The following is a 21,740-nucleotide window of genomic DNA, read 5'->3' on the forward strand; positions in this document are numbered from 1 at the left end:
ATTTTTGCAATTGTTGTTATAATGTAACTCTTGGAAGTGATATAAAAGATGATTGAATATATTGATGATTGAATGTAAAAACAAAAAGCTGCCAATGTTTATTCAAATTTTGATGTTTTTTCTTTTCTTTTTTGTTAAAGTTGTGAGATTCGGGGGGATTTCTACCTCCCGCATGATGTAGCTGTCAAAATTTTTCTACACCTATTTACCTTTTCCCCTAAAACATTTGTAAAAAATCAATAAAATTTTACAATTAAAAAAAAAGAGTCACTCTCATCTCATCAGCCCATAAAACTTTTGAAAAACCTGCCTTCAGATATTTCTTGGCCCAGTCTTGTTGTTTCAGCTTATGTGTCTTGTTCAGTGGTGGTTTCAGCCTTCCTTACCTTAGCCATGTGTCTAAGCATTGAACACCTTGTACTTTTGGGCAGTCCAGTCCAGGTAGGTTGCAATTCTGGAATATGACAGCACTGGGAGATAATAGGTTCCTGGTAGCTTCACGTTTGATTCTTCTCAAATATTTTGGCAGTTAATTGTATCTTTTTTCCTCAACACTTTTCTTGTGACCTTGTGGATTATTTGCATCAAAGATTTGATGGTTCTGTGATTATCCCTCAATATCTTAGAAATTTCAAGAGTGCTGCATCTCTCTGAAAGACTTGTGACTTTTCAGAGTCACTTAAATTTCTTTTTTTGGCCCATTTTGCCTGAGAAAAAGAAGCTGCCTAATAATTATGCATGCCTTGATATAGGGTGTTGATCTCCTTAGGTCACATCCTCCTTCATTACACAAATGCACATCACCTGATGTGCTTATATCCACTAAGTACTCAAGTTTATAAGCTTGGAGGTGGAAAGTATGCATAAACATGATGATATGGTCAAAATATTCACTTGCCTGATCATTGTGCACACAATGTATTATAATCTAATTGCTGATCTAATTAGAAAAAGTAGATGAAGCCAGTGAAGAATGTTGGTAGCCCTTGCCGGGGCCATTTGCCTTCTTTAAAAAATTATTTTTTAGAAAATAAATGTTTGATCTCAACATGCTTTATGGTGTTTGGGAAATGTAAAATGTTTTATGTAATAATAAGTGAAAATTGAAATTGAAATAAGTATCAAAGAACTGTTTTCATTTTCCAACTCCAGAGATGGCAAGACTTGAATGTTATTTGCAGCCTCTTGAAGTCTTTCTTTCGGAAGCTCCCAGAGCCTCTATTTACCGACGGTGAGTTATGGTGGTCTACTATCCCTTCGCTGCTTTACCAGTCATGATTTTTCCCAGAAATTCAGACAGGAAATATTAACCTTTGATTTCTAAGGGACTTTGTATGATCTTTTTCTGGTTGAATCAGAGCATAGTTTCTCTCTTGCCTAAGCCATAGCTGGTAAAACACATTTGTCTAAGAGGTGTAGAAGTTGGTATTACAAAATCACTCAGGATTCAGCTTCAGTTTCATTTTTCAAGAACTGATAGAAACTTTTATTCAGACTTTTAGGGCCTGAGTTTCAATTGGAATGTGATTGTGGGGGGTGGGAAAAACTCTTCACTTCTCTGGTAACTTGCTATTATAATGCAGTTCTCACAGCTGCACATTGCATGCTTCAACTAAAACTAAAATATGTAGTTTCTGTGAAGAATGATTTCCAGAGCTTGGGGTATGAACTTAGTAGTGTAGGTTGTAGGCTTATCTTTTCAGAGGTTTTACCAGTATATAAGGAGAAAAAGGGAAGGGCCAGTGTGTAGCAGAATTTAATGTGTGGCTAAAGGAGTGGTGCAAAAGGGAAGGCTTTGGTTTTATTAATCATTATGTCTGCAGCTGGTCCAATAAAAAAACTGTACAAAAGAGATGGTTTGCACCCATCCAAGAAAGAGACTGAGTTACTTGGCATTAAATTCACAGATTTTCTGGATAAACATTTAAACTGAACAGCGGGGACAGATAATTAATTGATACGGAACATTTCTGACCCCAGTAATCTAAAATTCATAGAGTTATCAGTGCATGTAACACAGATTTTTGTGCGAGTAAGATTATCACTCCTGCTGTCAAGCAAAACCAAGCATTTAATAGTGAGTGCCATACCATGTGCATGAATCATACAAGTGGCAAGAAAATAGAGGCAGTCAGGCATAACACAGGTTATGTAGACAGTAAACACAGGGTCAATCAAAATGGACTCAAATGTCTATACACCAATGCCTAGAGTATGAGGAATAAACAGGGCAAATTAGAAATTCAAGTAAAAGAGGGCAGATACAATATTGTTGCCATTATAGAAACTTGGTGGGATGAAACTGACAAATGGAACATACAGCTAGAAGGATTTAAATTATTTAAAAGAAATAGACCAAATAAAAGAGGAGGTGGAGTTGCACTATATATAAGAAATAATGACCTCTCTACAGAAATAGAACACAACAATGATGAGAACTATCTTCAATGCATTTGAGTCAATATTAAAGGTTGGGAGGGAAATGACATCGCCATAGTCTATACTACAGGCCACCCAACCAAGCAGAGGAAGTAGCTGAACCTTTTCCTAGTCAGCTAACTAAAGTATGTAGGAAGCACACTACAATAGTAGTGGGGGATTTTAACTACCCTGACATCAACTGGGAAACAAACTCTGCACCAAGTGGAAGATCCAACAGGTTCCTAACAAACCTAGCAGACAACTTTGTTTCCCAAAAAGTAGAGAAGGGAACAAGGGGATCAGCCATATTGGACTTAATTCTCACTAACAGAGAGGAAATGATAGAAAGTGTTGAAGCCACAGGAACCCTGGGGACAAGTGACCATGCAATATTGGAATTCAACATTATGCAAACACAAGTAGTAGAACAAAGTGAAACTAGAGTCCTGGACTTTAAGAGAGTTAATTTCAATAAACTTAGAGAGAGCTTGGGAAAAATTCAATGGATGAGAATCCTCAAGGGGAAAACAACTCAAGAAGCTTGGGAAATTTTGAAAAATGAGATTACAAAAGCTCAGTCTAGCACAATACCTATGAAGAAGAAAAATAACAGCTCCCAAAAGAAACCAGCATGGCTGCATAAAAAACTCTCTGACAAATTAAAAGACAAAAAAAGATAAGTATAAAAAGTGGAAAGGGGGGGACATAACTAAGGCAGAATATCAGCAAATAGCCCGAGCATGTAAAGATGAAGTGAGGAAAGCTAAGGCTCACAATGAAGAAAGGCTTGCCAAAAAAGTAAAAAATAACAAAAAAAGCTTCTTCCAACATGTTAAAAACAAGAAAAAGTTAAGGAAACAATTGGTCCACTGCTGGGAGAAAGTGGCAAGAAGGTGACAAGCAACAGGGAGAAAGCAGAACTATTTAACTCATGTTTTGCATCTGTCTTTACACAAAGGGATAAAACAGTCCAACCTATCAAAAACAGCACCACAAAAATCAGATTAGGAACACAAGTTGAAATAGGGAAGAAAATGGTAAGTGAGCACCTGTCTACCTAGACGAGTTCAAATCACCAGGATCGGATGGATTACACCCCAGGGTTCTGAAGGAACTGGCAGACAAGATCTCAGAACCACTGAACTATATCTTTCAGAGATCCTGGCGCACCGGGGAACTACCAGAGGACTGGAAAAGAGCTGATGTGGTTTCCATCTTCAAAAAAGGGGAAAAAACAGATCCAGGAAACTACAGACATATCAGCCTGACCTCAATACCAGGAAAGATTCTGGAAAAGATAATCAAGCAACGAATTTGCGAACATCTAGAAGCAAACAAAGTAATAGCTAAAAGCCAACATGGGTTTGTCAAAAACAGATCATGCCAGACTAATCTTATTGCATTATTTGATAATGTGACAAAATTAGTGGACCAGAGGAATGCCGTTGATATAGTTTACTTGGACTTCAGTAAGGCATTTGATAAGGTAGATCATAATCTACTACTAGATAAAGTAGAAGAATGTGGGTTAGACAGCATCACCACCAGATGGATTGGTAACTGGCTGACCAACCGCACTCAACGTGTAGTCCTCAATGGAACTGCATCTACATGGAGGGAGGTATGCAGTAGAGTACCCCAAGGCTCTGTTTTGGGCCCAGTACTCTTCAACATCTTCATCAATGATTTGGATGAGGGAATAAATGGGGAACTCATCAAATTTGCAGATGACACCAAGCTGGCAGGAATAGCCAACACTCCAGAAGATAGGCTAAAGATACAGAAGGATCTTGACAAACTTGAACATTGGGCACTATCTAATAAAATGAAATTCAATGGTGAAAAGAGTAAGATTCTATATTTAGGCAAAAAAACGAAATGTACAGGTACAGTATAGGTGGTATCTTGCTCAACAGTAGTAACTGCGAAAGGTATCTTGGAGTCCTAGCGGAAAACTATTTAAATATGAGCCAACAGTGTGCAGCAGCTGCCAACACAGTTCTAGGCTGGATAAACAGAGGGATAGAATCAAGATCATGTGAAGTGTTAATACCACTTTATAAGGCCTTGGTAAGGCCACACTTGGAATACTGTATTCAGTTCTGGTCACCATGATGTAGAAAAGATGTGGAGACTCTAGAAAGAGTGCAGAGAAGAGCAACAAAGATGATTAGGGGACTGGAGACTAAAACATATGAAGAACGGTTGGAGGAACTGGGTATGTTTAGCTTAAGAGAAAGAAGGACTAGGGGAGACATGATAGCAGTATTCCAATATCTCAGGGGTTGCCGCAAAGAAGAGGGAGTCAAACTATTTCCCAAGGCACCTGAGGGTAGAACAAGAAGCAATGGGTGGAAACTAATCAAGGAGAGAAGCAACTTAGAACTGAGGAAAAATTTCCTGACAGTTGGAACAATTAATCAGTGGAACAGCTTGCCTCCAGAAGTTGTGAATGCCCCAACACTGGAAGTCTTAAAGAAGATTTTGGATAACCATTTGTCTGAAACAGTATAGGGTTTCCTGCCTAGGCAGGGGGTTGGACTAGAAGTCCTCCAAGGTCCCTTCCAACTCTGCTATTGTATTGTATTGTATTGTATTGTAACTGTAGTAATAATACCACAATGCATATTACTGCATGGTAGTATGTGTTGTGTGCGGAGGTAAGGACTACCTCATCTAATTGTTTTAGAAGAAGATGGAGAAAAGAATGCCCTGGTAGTTGTGGCATAGTGTAGGGGAGGAGGGGGTTCATTAAACCATAGACAGTAGCAAGACACCAAGAAGTGATGGTGATTTCTTTCCCCAATGCCTGAAATTCTTTATATAATACTTTTGCTGCCTGCAAAAATCCATTTTCTTTCACAGGAAATGAATAATTTCGAAATGCAGATTCCCAAGCTGCCCTAAGTTTAGCAGGGAGAGAGAAAGCATAGTTTAATTTCAGGAGGGAAGAAATCAAATGTTTTAGACAGGCAAGTTGTAGTAAGTTCTCAAATAAGTTTTCAAGAAGCCTGTTAGAATTATATTTTCCCAAGCCAGTAAGGCTGAAATGTTTCCAATTTGCCTCCTATTTCCATGTCTTGAAAAAAACTGGCACTCTGACCTTTTCAGGTCTATTCACTATAATCTATAAATGAGGTTTTATTAAGAAAAGGAGCTGCATTTTCCTTATGTTCAACTAAACCAGGGGTGTCCAAACTTGGGAACTTTAAGACTTGTGGACTTCAATTCCCAGAATTCCCCAGCCATGCTGGCTGGGGAATTCTGGGAGTTGAAGTCCACAAGTCTTAAAGTTCCCAAGTTTGGACACCCCTGAACTAAACACTGCTTAGTTAGGTAAAAATGGGTTAGACTCATATGGCAATACATGTTTATTTCACTAACTCTCTATTTGTGTCAGGTCAGGAATGAATTCAAATAGTTGATTGCAGGAACACAATTTTTTACGGGCTGAGTCTATGGCATGAGGACTATGAAGTTGTGCTGGAGGAATTCAGTCCATTGTTGCTGATGCAGTCATGGAAGAGAATAGGATGTGACAAGAAAGAATATATATATAAATTAAAGAAATTCATTAATTAATATATATTTTTCACAAACAACCAAACTTTGGGGAGGTCACGGCGTATCTCAGGCTTTAAATTTCTAAATAGCTAAGAAGCAGTTACCTTAAGATAGCTTTTCCTTTCAGGTATGCCAGATTACATACCGTATTTTTCAGAGTATAAGACACACCTTTTTCCCTCAAAAAAGAAGGTGAAAATCTGGGTGCGTCTTATACATTGAAGATGGCATTTTTGGCCTACTGAAACCCTGCCCCCTTTGCAAAAATGGACGTGCAGAGGGTTTGGGAGGCTTGCAAATTGCTCCTGGGGGTTGGAGAGGGCAAAAAAGAGCAAAAAACGGCCCATTTTTGTCCCCCCCAGCCCTCAGGAGCACCTACAAGCCTCCAAAAGCCTCTGCATGCCCCCCCTTTTTTTCCTCGTTTTTGGCCCCCTCCAGCCCCCAGGAGCATTCTACAAGCCTCCCAAAGCTCTGCATACCCCTTCTTTTTTTCTCTCCAAAAAATGAGGCGTGCAGAGGGTTTAGGAGGCCTGCAGAGTGCAAAACCTTTTTTTTTTTTTAAATTTACCTCTTCAAAATCTTGGTGCGTCTTATACTCCGGTGTGTCTTATAGTCTAAAAATACCGTAGGTCCCATTACTCACAGATAATAACCAAGATTTATTTTTTAATTCCATCTTTCTTTTGGAAAGTGGAATCACACCTGATTTTTCAGAAACTTATTTCCCCCTATAATACTATGCTGTACTTGTTCATGGCTATGATAAAAGTGAATGTTGTATCTTCCCCCACCAAATTTACAGTCAAGTGTTTTCCTAATTATTCTTACCACTTAAATACAAAACAGAAGTTAAATAAATTAAACAAATTCAGAATTTTGGATTTAAGAAATTAAGTTAGTAAGAGAACTCAGAAATTAGCAGCAGCTCTAGATACCTTAACTCCCAATCCCAAAGCTGAAATTAAATTGTAGAAATGAATGGTGTCTTTCAAGACGTATTTTGAATCTCATTCTCAATTGTTCTGAACTGCTCAATTTGTTTTGTCCTAAAATTGATACCACAAATCAGAAATGTTTTTCTTTTCAAGATAAATACAATGACTTTATTGAAGCCAACCGGATCGAAGATGCCAGTGAAAGGATGAAGACCTTACGCAAACTGGTAAGCCCCTGGAAGTTGCTGCTAGTTTTTTCCTTGGAGAACTACTATGGGGAAATGTCAACATCTGCTCTCTGCTTTGAAAGGAAAGGCTGCAGTTCAGTGATAGAACACTATTGATTGATTGATTGATTGATTGATTGATTGGGTGTGTGTGGAGAGAATCCAGGATAGGATGATTGAGCCTCTCCTATATGCTTTCTGCACTCCAACAAGGAACAATCTTCATAATGAAAAGTAACACTTCCTTTTATGCTGAAGATTCAGTCTCTAGCATTTTAAATTAGCCAGAGATAGATTCCCATCAGAAGTCTTTCTGAGCCACTGAAGATTATATTGAACTTAATATATCTAGGCAGCGAGTGCAACTTCTGACCACCAATACATCAGCTTCATTGGACACAGCTAGACCATAGAATACTTGCTTTAAATCCTGATATCTCACATTATACACTTTAAAAGAAGGTACTATTGTAGAGAATGGCCCAGATTGCTCAGTAACATTATTTTGTGTAAGATTAATCTTGAATTTATAAGAGATAAAAGACATGTGAATATAAGCATCAGTCTCCTGTAGTAGGGGATAGAATGAGTTTGTAATATGTTTGCTTGATGCAGATCTGAAAACTGATTCTTTTATTGTATATATCACTGTTAAGCACATTTCCCCCTTCCTTTTTTTCTTTTTTCTCATGTATTAAGAATCACTGTATCATTATTGGTGGCCTGCCAGTTTCTTTATATGTCTTTTGATGTTTTTAAGAATTGAGAGCATGAAGCATTCCTTATTCAATTGAAAGCCATCTGGGTAACTAATTTAAAACAAGCTTGAGGCGGGAATGTCACACAGAATTAATGCAAGAAATAGTGGGCAGTACTAAGGCAAGCAAAACACACTTTTCTTAAAGAGCAGAGAACACGTAACTATTAGGAAACATTGTCTAGCCTTGTCATAGTGCAGGGCATACAAATATACATATTATTGGTATGCTTTAAAAATTCTTATAAGAGTAAATATATTCTTATATAATATATAAGAGAAGATAGTATGGAAGACTATCTTTCCTTATAGAAGAACAGGGGAATTCTAGAGCTGACATCTTCCTATGGTACCACTTCTTTTGTGTCAATTTTTAAAAAGCAAAGTAATGGTTTGAAACTAGAGAAGGAGAGAGAATAGGATCTAGTCTCATAAAATGAGACAAATAAATACTCCTGATTGGTTTTTAAAAATATATTTCTTCCATCTCTGATTCAGATCCGGGATTTGCCAGGCCATTATTATGAGACCCTCAAGTTCCTGGTGGAACACCTCAAGACAATTGCAGACCATTCTGAGAAGAATAAGGTAATGTTTGTTCACTGCACCCGCCATCCCTTCCCTACCCAAAAGCCTGTGTACAGTAGAATATTCAACTATTTCATGGAAAGGAGGATTAAGAGGTACATGATCTAGGAAACTGAATTTTTAGTTTGTTTGTGGGATGCAGCTCTTCAAATATCACTAAGATTTTATCTGGGGACATATCAGCTTTATCTTTCAAAATTCTGTTCACCAATCTGATTCTCTTCCAATGTGCTCTTATGATTTCTAATTATTGGAATAAACACTTGGAATGACAGACATAACAGCCCAATATGCCTGGACTTCACCAATGAAGAAACCTGTGATAGTTCTGTATCCTGTATTCCTGCAACATATTCTCAAGCGAAAGAAAGGATGTAGGGTTTGTGGGTTATGGTTAGGAAACACTTTCCATAATGGAATATCAGAGATCACCTCTTGAATATTCATTAGAGAGAATCTTTTCCTAAGAATTTAACACTGAAAGCTTTTTGCTTTAGTTGCAAGAATGAACAATTCTGCCTCAAAAGGAAATGTCCGTCCATCTCTTCCTAATTTAGTTAACCTGTAGCATAGATGGAAAGTTGTGGCCCAAGAAGAAATTCTCTCCCTCCCTCCTTTCCTTCCTTCCCCTATCCATCCATTTTAATTCAATTAACCTTCAGAATAATATAATTCCAGACACTTTTAAAAAAAAGGGATTTAACATCAATACCTTAGCATATGAAACAATGATCAATGAATGAATTTCACTTGTTTCTTAAAACAATTCTTACTTTTTGTATTTCGTTGTAATATGTACTTTTAGCTAAGAAGCACAAGAATCTTTTACTCACTTATTATTTTTGTGAATGGATTGCCAACTAATTTTATAATAACCTGTAGATGAACCAGAATTCACATTATGTAATAGTTTTGCTGTTTATTTCCGATTCTTTAAGTTCTTAAACTTAATAGTTAATTTTGTTTTGTTCAAAGTTGAAGATAAACTCATCCAATGAAGACTTTTCAACCTTGTCATTTGGAAGGTCTCTAATAGCTATAAATGGCTAATAGGCAATTTCTGAAAGCGATTAGAAAGTGAGATTTGCAAATTTATTGTCCTTTAAAAGGGACAGCTGCCATTGCAAGTAGGATTGCTAATCCCTTGGTCTCCTGTCATTCAAATTCATGGAGAACCATTGTCCTTTGGTATGTTCGCATGGAGCAGCCATCAGGAGCATACATGAACAATTGCCCATCCTTTCCTTGTCTGGAGAGGTTCCATGGAAGCAATCTATCCAACTGCTTCTTTGGCCATTGTCATGGTTATCAGCTCTGCAAAAGCTATTTTCAGTTTTTCAAATCTCCCTTGGAAGTCCCCATAATTCACCTTTTTTCTTACCCAGCAACATATTTTAGGAATGGCCTAAGCCAGCGATGGCGAACCTTTTTTGGCTCGTGTGCCACAAGTGGGGGGAGCGCAGGGAGCCGTGTGCAGGCGTGCCGCACCCATAATGCAATGCGTGACCCCAGTGACTTCCGGTTTGCTCGGAGGGTCATTTTAAGCATTCCAAAGGCTTCAGGGAAGCCTCCGGACGGTCCCTGAAGCCTCCGGAGGGCCTCCGGGGGGGCGGGGGGGCTCTTTTCGCCCTCCCCAGGCTCCTATAAAGCCTCTGGAGCCTGGGGAGGGCGAAAAATGGCTTTTAAAAAGGATGAACTCAGCTGGCCAGCGCACGCATGCGCACTGGCCAACTGACAGGGCAGCGCCTCGCGTGCCCTGACAAATGGCTCCGCGTGCCACCTGTGGCACGTGTGCCATAGGTTCGCCATCACTGGCCTAAGCAGAGTCTGAACCTTGATGGGTTTAAACAAAATTTCCCTCTATTGTACTTTGATGAACTCCCATGTGGTGTTTCAGGCCTGTTTTCCTGAATTATTCTATTTGTAGTCCTTATATAAAAGTAAATTTCTAAACTCCCAATTTGCTCCCTTCCTTACCAAATTCCACAAAGAGATATCTGTAGTGAAAGGGCTGTATAAATAACAGACTTTCTAATTTCCCCCTTGTGTTAGGACAGGGGTGGCGAACAAGTTCGACAAAAAGAGCCAAAATTTTAAACTGTGAGAGTCAGAGAGCCACACCACGCGCTCCCTTTCGGCGCTAAACCCGGAAGTACGGTCTTGCCCCGCCCCTGGCGACGCGACGATGCTTGCCTGCGCTCCACCAGCTCGGCTGGGAACGGAGACGTTTCCTCAGCGGAGCGGAGCGCCTGAAACGGACGCAGGCTCAGCCTGCCAGGCTGCCACCACTCCACTGAAGACATTGCTGAGCAGAGAAACGTCTCCGTTCCCAGCCGAGCTGGTGGAGCGCAGGCAAGCGTCGTCACGTCGCCAGGGGCGGGGCAAGACCGTACTTCCGGGTTTAGCACCGAAAGGGAGCGCGCGATCCGGGTTTAGCGCCGAAAGGGACAAAATCCAAACTTGGCAAAGAGCCACAGTATACAAAATAATGATAAGAGCAAAGAGCAAAGAGCCGCATTCATTTTGGCCGGGAGCCGCATGCGGCTCGAGAGCCGCGTGTTCGCCACCCCTGTGTTAGGAGAATGTGAAATGAGTTTGCTAGTTGCAACACCCCTTCCTGCTACATGAACTCTGCTATGCTTGTTTGTGTCCTGCAGAATTTAGAAATCTGACTTCCCTGAGTTTAAATTGCCTTGAATTTGGCTCTTTGCCATATTTAAAACGGTTCTTTGTGGATGAGATGCATGAAAAAAAATATCATAGGGCTTTCTTAGAACTCAAAACAGAGAGGCTAATGTGACATGAATTCAGAGATAAGATGTATAACTTCACTCCAGCCTTGTTGACAACTGTTCCATCTTATAGAAACAAAAATGGAATGGATTGTATTGCAGATGGAGCCGCGGAATCTTGCCTTGGTATTTGGCCCCACGCTAGTTCGAACGTCGGAGGATAACATGACTGACATGGTGACACATATGCCTGATCGGTATAAAATTGTGGAGACCCTCATACAACATGTAAGTAGCAAGGGGGGATTGGATCTAGGATCTAAGTAGTGGACAATTTAGAGTGGCCTGATTCTATATACATTGCCAAAAGTATTCGCTCACCTGCCTTTACTTGCATATGAACTTACTGTAAGTGACATCCCATTCCTAATTCATAGGATTCAATATGACGTCGGTCCACTCTTTGCAGCTATAACAGCTTCAATTCTTCTGGGAAGGCTGTCCACAAGGTTTAGCAGTGTGTTTATGGGAATTTTTGACCATTCTTCCAGAAGCGCATTTGTGAGGTCACACACTGATGTTGGACGAGAAAGCTTGGCTCTCAGTCTCCGCTCTAATTCATCCCAAAGGTGTCAGGACTCTGTGCAGGCCAGTCAAATTCATCCACACCAGACTCTGTCATCCATGTTTTTATGGACCTTGCTTTGTGCCCTGGTGCACAGTCATGTTGGAAGAGGAAGGGGCCAGCTCCAAACTGTTCCCACAAAGTTGGGAACATGGAATTGTCCAAAATGTCTTGGTATGCTGAAGCATTCAGAGTTCCTTTCACTGGAACTAAGGGGCCAAGCCCAGCTCCTGAAAAACAACCCCACATCATAATTCCCCTTCCACCAAACTTTACACTTGGCACAATGCAGTCAGACAAGTACTGTTTTCCTGGCACTCGCCAAACCCAGGCTCGTTCATCAGATTGCCAGATGGAGAAGCGCAATTCGCCACTCCAGAGAACGCGTCTCCACTGCTCTAGAGTCCAGTGGCAGTGTGCTTTATACCACTGCATCCGATGTTTTGCATTGGTGTTGTATGGCTTGGATGCAGCTGCTCGGCCATGGAAACCCATTCCATGAAGCTCTCTGCTTACAGTTCGTGAGCTAATCTGAAGGCCACATGATGTTTGGAGGTCTGTAGCGATTGACTGCAGAAAGTTGGTGACCTCTTCGCACTATGCGCCTCAGCATCTGCTGACCCTGCTCCGTCAGTTTACGTGGGCTACCACTTCGTGGCTGAGTTGCTGTCGTTCCCAAACACTTCCACGTTCTTATAATACAGCTGACAGTTGACCATGGAATAGGAGCAAGGAAATTTCACGACTGGATTTGTTGCACAGGTGGCATCCTATCACAGTTCCACGCTGTAATTCACTGAGCTCCTGAGAGCGACCCATTCTTTCACAAATGTTTGTAAAAACAGTCTGCATGCCTAGGTACTTGGTTTTATACACCTGCGGCCAGGGGAGTGATTGGAACACCTGATTCTGATTATTTGGATGGGTGAGCGAATACTTTTGGCAATATAGTGTATATCAATAATTATGCATATGAGTTGATTTTAAAATTGTCTTCAGAAGTCCTTGCTTGGTGTTGTCATTAAATGTATCATCACATGAATCACAAGTATTTGTTGGGAAGATTCTCTATTTGGGGAAGATTGCTTTATAAAAGGAATGTGTGATCTGCTAGATATTATTGAATGACACATACTAGCAGCAGTATTTCTAATTCAGGAGCATATGGGGAGTCCTACTTTCCCCATTGCTCTTTTAAATAAATTAAGGGCAGTAATAGTACTAAAGCATCAAAGGTAAACAAAATAATAAGACCCTTTATTAGAATATTAATTCTGCTAATTAGTAGCACCCAGTTCTTTATTTTATAGTGTGCAAATCCTTTACATTGAATTGTAGTGTTCAGTTTCCGGATTGATTGCAAATAATTCAAAGGATTTCTATTTTTAGATAATAATTTTTAAAAAACCCTTTCAATTGTTTTATTAGAGTTGTAAAGATATACTTCGGTAATCCCCAGTAATCATTAGGGCAGAAGAGGAGAATTTATTTATTATGCCTATATGATCATACTCCTCATAAATAGTGTATGGTATTTATATGCAGCCTGTTTCTTCAGAAGGTTATGTTGGTGTACACCATTCTTTTCTCTCACTTCCTCTTTTTATCCTTACACCAATCCTGTTTAATATAGTAGACTGAGAAAAAAATGTTTGGTTCCAAATCACTCAATCATTGTCATGGCTAAATAGAGATTTCAACCTGGATCTTCTTGGTCCTGGCCCAGCTTTCATTATAGCTGGAAAGAGCTAATCATGCTCTAGTTTTGTATCTCCTCATTCTTTATGCATGCCCAAATTCTTTCCAAAGAGTTGGTAACTTCTCATTCAGAAGTTCAAAGAATGGTTCTGTATATGGCTTATCTGTTTTAAAATGTTACACTTAGTTTCAGTAAGCAGTGAAGGGGTGCCCCAACATGGCAAGTACTTTTTGGATTGTTTAGTGTGCCACATTAGCATGTAAAATATGATCAACTCTAAATGAATACAAGCAGAAGGCCAGAGAAAGTGTCAAGTGCTTACCTCAAAAACATTGGGGTATTTATAAGATGTGTCAGTTGACTGTAAGACTCATATTTCTAATTTAGGGCAGTAATCATGTATGACTTCACGCAATGATTCAGAGCATGTAAATTATATTGAATTAGCTCTTGAATATTAAGTCAATGGTGGAATGAAGCACTGCACAAATCTTGCAACAGACTGTAAAATTTATTTGAATCTGAAACAAAAAGCTAACTTCCTTTTTCTGCGGGGAAATAAGCATCAGTGTTGAGCATAAGAGAGGAAGAGAGAGTACCTACTGGCAAATGTTTGTGGAATCACAAATATATTCACCCCAAACCTGAAAGCCATTTTGCAGAGAAAACATTTCTAGCTTCTGAGAATTTTATCTTAAAAATATTATAGTAGACAGGCAGCCCTCCCAGAGAGATAGCATTTTGATAGGTAATTTTGGGTTCAATTAATAAGCTATATGTCTCTCATGAAAAATTAAATGCTAGAAATAAAATCTGGTTCACAACCCAATATTTGTAATCACCCTGCTGTGATTTCATTTAACATTGCGTTTTATATATAAAGTATACTCTTGATTTTATTTGATTCTCTGATTTCTCCTTTGTTTTTTTCCCCACAGTCAGACTGGTTTTTCAGTGACAAGGAAGAAAAAGGTGAAAAGGTAAGTGATTAAGAAGGAGGCAATACTCACTTTAAGGCTGACTGCTGAGAAATGCCAGAAGAGAAATGTCTCTAATTCATGACATGGAGGTGCTTTCTTCTGAACTCTGTGCGTTGTTGAGAATCCATTAATAAAGGAAGACAAGGACTGTAACTACTTTTACAGAGGCAGCATCCTTAAGGATAGTTTTGTCTCTCAAATTTTCTTTTCTTTTCTTTCCAACTCTTGTTTTCAAATACCTGCATTGACATAGACACGTATATGTATCTGTCTATTATGTCTTCAAGTCAAACTGTCTTTGGAGTTTGCTGTGTACACCTGTAAAGGAGCCAAATCTGTATTTTTTAATCAAAATACTACCATGTTTCCCCAAAAATAAGACAGGGTCTTATTTTCTTTTGACCCTCCAAATAAGGGGTTGGCCTTATTTCGGGGAGGGCTTATTATTTTTCAGGTGCAGGAGGCAGCAAGCCCACCAGCCCCACCCCCTCAGTCCCACCACCTGCTTGCCTGCGGCCACAATGACCCAAGTTCTCCTTGCATCCTGGCCTTTCCCTGCCCTGCTTGCTGGCTGTGAAACAGCTGACTGTGCTGCTCTGGCCTCGCGGGGGGGAGGGGCTCTTCCTGGCAGAACGAATGAACACACACACACACACACACACACACACACACACACACTCTCTCCAAGACAGCCACATCCCTTCACTAACTTGCTTTCCAGTTCCACGTGCAAGACAAGAAAAGTAGACTGTGCCTATGGTAAAAAAATACCAGAAAATACCTTCCAAGTTCTTGAAAAGAAAAAAAAAAGATCTCGCGAAGTTGGAGGTAGTCCCACAAAATACTTTTCTTGCCCTGCACGTGGCAGTGGAGAATGGAGCAGGAAAGCAGTTTAGTGGAGGGATGTGGCTGCTCTGGGAGGGGTGGGGTTAGGAATCTCTCTCACACACACACATACACACCATCCTTTCCTTGGGAGCTCTGCATAGAGTATTTGGGGGATGTGCGTCTACGCTGAGATCCCAAGGAAAGAACGATTGCCAGGAAAAGTGGGGGGGGGGGATTTGCCTCTTATCCTGTTCTGAGTCTGTGCTGAGCCTCAGAACAGGGTAAGAGAAAGTAAAATCTCCCCTCCACGTTTTCAAGTTGTTCGCAAAAATGCCCCATTCCGAACCTTAAATGCTGCAATCCTGGAATATGCTGAAGGCTCGAAATGGGGCATTTTTTCAAACAGTTTGAAAATGTGAAGGGGGATATTCCCGCCTCTCCCCCTGTTCTGAAGGTCAGCACAGACTGAAAACAGGATAAGAGACAAATCCCGCCTCCACATTTTCAAGCGGTTTGCAAAAACGCCCCATCCCATGCCTTCAATCCTGCAATCCTGGATAATGTGAAGGATCAGAATGGAGCGTTTTTGCAAACCACTTGAAAATGGGGAGGGGGGGATTTTGTCTCTTATCCTGTTTTCAGTCTGCGCTGATCTTCAGAACAGGGGGAGAGGCGGGAATATCCCCCTTCACATTTTCAAGCTGTTTGCAAAAACGCCCCATTTTGAGCCTTCAATGTGAATATGCAGGTGAGAAGCGAACTCCTATAGGCATGAAAATCCATACACTTGGGACATTGGAAGAAGCCCTGCGAGGAGACGCTGCTGCCGAAGTGCAGGAAATCTCCCCCCCCCCGCCCCAACTTGCAGATCGTCCTTTCAAAGAGGAATTTCACCAGGACGAAGAAATTGCTGAAGGCAGCGTTTGTGTCGCCTACATCCTGGTGAAACTCCTATTTAAATGGACGATCTGCAGGGGGGAGGGATTTCCTGCACATCTCCTTGCAGGGCTTCTTCCGATGTCCCAGGTGCATTGATTTCCATGTCTTCCTTTCCTGTTCCGTGGATGGAATTGCGAGCTGTGACTGTCACCGTTATGTAAGGAGGGCATGAGGCATTTGGGTTGTGTTGCTTGGCCTCCGGCTTCTTTTGCAGCTGCAATTGGCTGCAAAAGCAACCGGCATTTGCCGGAGACAGAGGCCTGAGTGGCACCCGTGAATCAGCTGTTTTGTGAATGGAGCGGCCCAGCTGATCCAATTAGGGGGCCAAGAAGCCCTGAGGTGACCGGGGAAGGGAAGGGCTGCCCCCAGTTCTGGCTAAACCCACCCCTTTACTAGGGCTTATTTTCGGGAGAGGGTTTATATTTTTGCCCACTGCGAAAATCTGGCATGGCCAGATTAGTTTCAGGACATGTTGTATTTTCAGGGAAACATAGTATGAAAAGTGTGAAACACAATGATAAGCTAAACCTATTTCCAAAAGAGTTGGGAATGACTAGCATATATGTGCGAGGGGAACCTTTACCTTTAGGTCCAAAAAAACAATACCTGATTTACATACTACTATATGTTTTGGCGTATAAGACACACAGCAGTATAAGACACACCTTAGTTTTGGGGGAGGAAAATGGGGGGGGGGGATTCTGCCTACCAAGTAGGCAGAATGAGGGTAGGCACCTGAGGGTAGAACAAGAAGCAATGGGTGGAAACTAATCAAAGAGAGAAGCAACAGAACTGAGGAGAAATTTCCTGACAGTTAGAACAATTAATCATTGGAACAGCTTGCCTCCAGAAGTTGTGAATGCCCCAACACTGGAAGTCTTTAAGAAGATGTTCCAGCCATTTGTCTGGAACGGTATAGGGTTTCCTGCCTAGGCAGGGGGTTGGACTAGAAGACCTCCAAGGTCCCTTCCAACTCTACTGTTGTATTGTATTATTGTAAGTATTCATTTGGCTAGTCCTTAGCCTGGTTAGCTTCAGCACATTAGTTCTCTTGCAGGTTTTGAGGTTGGGGATGGTGGGGCCTGTGCTTCTAAAGCACAGCTGATTGTTGGAGGGAGCAGCAGTTAGAAAAGCAGGCAAAGCCTGGAAGATCGCTTAGCTCATGTTTTGGCTGAAAAACAGCTTCAAAAGCACAGTTGATCCTCAGAGGGAGTTCCAGTGACTAAAGCAGGCAAAGCGGGGAAGGGTTAAGAGAAGGCAGCAGCTGTTCCGGGTAGCCATTTTGGGCACTGCACATCAGCATTTGGAGGCCAAAAACGCAACGCGCAGAGCTCAAAGACACAAGCCATTGTCGATGGCAATCTCTGCAGCCAGGAAGAGGATGTGCGGAGGGTAGGATAGGGGCTGGAGGGCTGGCGGGGCTACATTCATGTATAAGCATAAGAGTGCAAGTATAAGACACATCCAAATTTTCAGCCTCTCTAGGAGGGAAAAAAGTGCATCTTATACTCCGAAAAATACAGTAATAGAGTGTTGGTCATAGCCTTTCTTTGCGCCATCAACCTATCAATTGGGCTGTTTTGATTTATGAGTTTATAATATTAGAGCTTTATCTCATCCCTTAAAAAAAAATCAGTGGTCAGCTCAAGACAACTAATATACCTCCTGTCTCCTATTTGCCCCACAATAACAGCCCAGGGAGGTGCTGAGAGAGAGCAACTGACCCAAAGTAACCCAACCACCCCATTTTTTAATGCCTAAGAGAGGCCTCCTGCGTACATCTCCTGATTTATAGGTCAGCACTTTCACCAATGAATTGCCTCTCAGTTCAGCCCTTCTCTGGAAAATTGTTAATTTGCTTCAGAAAAGTCTTGAGAAATTTGTTCTAGCTAGGGAGAACTCGGGTGGACAGAGAGAGGCGAGCCAGGACTTCAAGCAGCTAACAGCTTTTATTCATAACAGGTTGCCAGCGCGGCATTCGCATTTCGCGTGCGTAGCTAACAGGCAACAGCTGTGCCCTGCTTTGACAGCCTTTATATATGCCGGCTGTCAAACCGGGAACCAATCAGCATCGAGCACAGCGCCCTCTGGTGGAACGGACCAGAGGGAAAACTATAATACATAACAAAATTGATCACCAGCATGCTAGAAATGTTTCAAGAGTGTTAGGTGATATTATTTCAGTTGCCCCTTATGGTCCTCTATCATGCCTATGGTGTCTCACTGGTCAATTTTACTGCAGCTTCCATGTATAGATATTTGTTCACGTTAATGCTGGCAGCAAGTGGCCATAACTGACAGGATGCAAAAAAAAAAAAAAAAGTTTATGGACAAAATAAATGGTTTACAGAGTACAAAAGGGCTTGTAAGTGCTATCATGGCCCTCATGCCAAACTAAGCAAAACAATAAAGAAATTGTCTAAATAAACCCCCTTCGTAGTGGAAGTAGTTTAAACAGTGGTAGGATTCAGCCAGTTCACACCTATTTGGGACAACCGGTTGCTAACTTTCGGAGAACCGATTGTTGGAAGAAATCTTATTTTGTTTTTTTCCCCACTTTACAGGGTTAATCCTGTAAGGAAGGCAGGAAGGAAACATTCTGGTGTTATTTTTAGCCTAATCTTCATTGCCCTGCTTACAGAAACTGCCTCTCTTATTACATTGTAACAGCTAAGGTGAAGCGCCCATCGACCTGAGTGATGTTGAGCTGGCCATGCCCACACAGTCACATGACCACCGAGCCACGCCTACCCAGCTGGTCATTAGGGCATAGAACCAGTTGTTAAATTATTTGAATCCCACCACTGAGTTTAAACCTATAATTCACTCAATAGTCACAGGATGAAGAATACAGAATTTGACCCTCTTTTCCATTTTAAATCAACATATAGTTTAAACCTTTTTTTCTTCTAAGTACATATGTATCCATTTCACAGACCCCTATAGATGAACAAGAGGCCCAGTCAATGCCAAATATTGAGTACCTTCTACCCAACATTGGAAGAACAGCAGCATCAGGAGATGCTTCAGGTAAGCAAACTGAAAGTTTTGACTGAATGAGATCTCCTGGACATGAAAATCCCCCAGAACAAGATTTCCCATAGTTGTTCCAATCTTTGTCTACTTTTGAATCAAGCATCCAAGTCCAATAATTCCCCATGGATATATGCATAGAGGTTCTATTAATCCAGTGTTTCTTAAGCTTGGCAACACTTTAAGATGTATGGATTGCAATTCTCAGAATTTCCCAGCCAGTTATGGATTAATCTGAGACAAATATGTAAAAAAAAGGGGATACTCTGACAGCTTCTGAAACATTGGACTCTAGGGAGTTTCATGGAGGCAACAACTAGGAATGCCTCCCCTCCATGCTTTCTCTGGTGCTTTGCCAGTTGCATTGATAACAGCAAAAGTAATGTTGTGATCCTTAGAATTTAGGCATATGTGGCTATTTCATTCTAGTTTACATCTGTGCTAGTGGTGAAGTAACATTTGCTTTGCTAGAAAAGAAACCAACATTTAGAGTTAGATCTCTTTATGTTCCATCTATGGTTGCTAATGCTGATGAGCATATTTCTGATTAATAGTGATGTTTTTGTCCTCTACTAGTTATAGCTGCCTTTAACTTTTCTGCTGTCTTTCTTCTCTTTTCTCTCTTTATCTTGTGTCTCCTCCTCCTTCCAACTCCAGCGGATCTGCCGGAGCTCTAGAGCTGGTACAGTGTGGTTGTGCTCTGATGTTCATGCACTAATTCCATTGGCTGATTATGAGAGATGGGGAAAGGCAGAACTTTAGATTTTGGCTCCTTATTGGATTTTTCATGTTGATTTGAAAAAAATGCTAAAGGCATTTGCCATAATGTAAAGATTAGGGTGTGGTTTTGCCTTCCAATTATTTGCCTTCCTGTTTAAAATCAGGGAGCTTCTTAAAGTCAACCAGTAGAAATTCCCATTTCGAGCAGCTGTATATGAAAGGGTGATAAATGAAATATCAATCAATCTAAAACAAATGCTTATGGGCATTTCTAAGTAATTTTTTGATGGGGAAGCAACCGCTTGATCTATTGAATTTTCCCACTATATAGATTGTGAACCCTTCTTTATTTTCTCACTATTTTTAAAATCTTTTTTTAAAATCACCATATATAGGTTTGGGAAGCATAAAAAGGTTAATTCTTATCTTTGGCAGCATTAGTAACATATAAATCATATGTTCAGTGCCTTAATATGACTATTATTGTGTCACAGAGTACTCTTACATTTTTATTAGATAATTTCTAATATTCTAATTTCTATTTTCATTTTCTCTTTTTTCCTTTTATTACAGTATAAATAACTTGAGTAGTAAAGCATTAAAACATAACATTTTTAAAAAACAATAACTAAATGTGATTATATTAAGTATATTTGCAGTCACACTTTAAGGCTTCAGTATAATACTCACTAGGGATAAGCTGTCACTGAGGTTTATTATTTAATGAGTAGATATTAAATTATTTAAAAAAAAACCTGAGCATTGTAAAGTAAAATAATCACAATCATAAATGTTAAAAGTTTTCAGTAAAGTTGTTTGGATAAATTCTTATTATCGGATGTCCAGAAAAATGTGCTGAAGGACATTCTTCACCCAGCCTTTTTTGCCTGACTACTCTAATTTTAAACTGAGATATGAGTTTGACGTATAATTTGATGAAGTATCCCATGTGGCTTGAGAGCCTGTAGTATATTTTCCCACCCACAAATATCAAAATTCAATAAAGCTTTTATCTCAAAGTGTGATGCCATTTCCTTCAGAGACAGTACTTCTTTAAGGTGGGTGTTGAGTAAGTGTGATTGTTTTGCCTTTTCTCTCTCTTGTGATTGCCAGCCACTAAATTCCACATGAATGTTGTGGTCAAACCTGCAATGGAGTAACCTCGTGGGGACATCCATTAATTTGTCCATTGGTTTCATTGTTGCTGACATTGCTGTGGCAAATATATGTGTGTACTTGTGTGGGGAGGTTTGTTCAGAAAAGTTTATTCAAACCACCTGCTTGATGATGTGCTCATTTTATGAGACCACTGTTAATTCTGACAGATTTCTTGTGGTTCCTTCAGCTGGGCAGGAACCATTTTTGTTGGCTTAAAAGCCCCTTTTCAAATTGATTTTTGAGAGAAGCATAAGGAAAAGCTGATTTAGTGACTAATGTCACTGTAAGAGTCGGAACAGAATTTTAAAATTCGTTTTCCATTTATAGGGAGGGTGGTGTGATTTTTTTTAAAAAAAGCTCATTGGTGCTTAACATACCTGTCTTAGTTCTTGATTGATGAAAACCATGAGAAATTGTGCAGTTGATACTCAGCAGCTCACTGTCATGATGTGGTGGTTTGAAGGCTGCAGAGAATAGGGTGATGGCTGTTTACAGCCTATTTGATTGCAAAGCTGTTTACTTCTGACTTTAGTT

General features: G+C 40.4%; 1 protein-coding gene across 5 annotated transcripts in view; it reads left to right on the forward strand.

Annotated features, from left to right (window-relative positions):
* Positions 1 to 21,740, forward strand: part of ARHGAP23 (Rho GTPase activating protein 23) — a 201,909-nt gene that overhangs the window by 169,743 nt on the left and 10,426 nt on the right. For all 5 annotated transcript variants that reach the window (XR_014173530.1, XM_081932088.1, XM_081932090.1 and 2 more), the window contains 6 exons: positions 1,153 to 1,231; positions 7,074 to 7,147; positions 8,403 to 8,492; positions 11,387 to 11,512; positions 14,487 to 14,528; positions 19,232 to 19,325. Coding sequence is in view for 4 of the 5 variants with exons in the window: in XM_081932088.1 (XP_081788214.1) it covers positions 1,153 to 1,231; positions 7,074 to 7,147; positions 8,403 to 8,492; positions 11,387 to 11,512; positions 14,487 to 14,528; positions 19,232 to 19,325 (505 nt within the window). In the remaining variant the exon portion in view is untranslated. The remainder of the gene's footprint in view (positions 1 to 1,152; positions 1,232 to 7,073; positions 7,148 to 8,402; positions 8,493 to 11,386; positions 11,513 to 14,486; positions 14,529 to 19,231; positions 19,326 to 21,740) is intronic.

This window comes from Natrix helvetica (genome assembly GCF_964273705.1).
Source record: "Natrix helvetica genome assembly, chromosome: Z".
In the NCBI taxonomy this organism is placed as follows: domain Eukaryota; kingdom Metazoa; phylum Chordata; class Lepidosauria; order Squamata; family Natricidae; genus Natrix; species Natrix helvetica.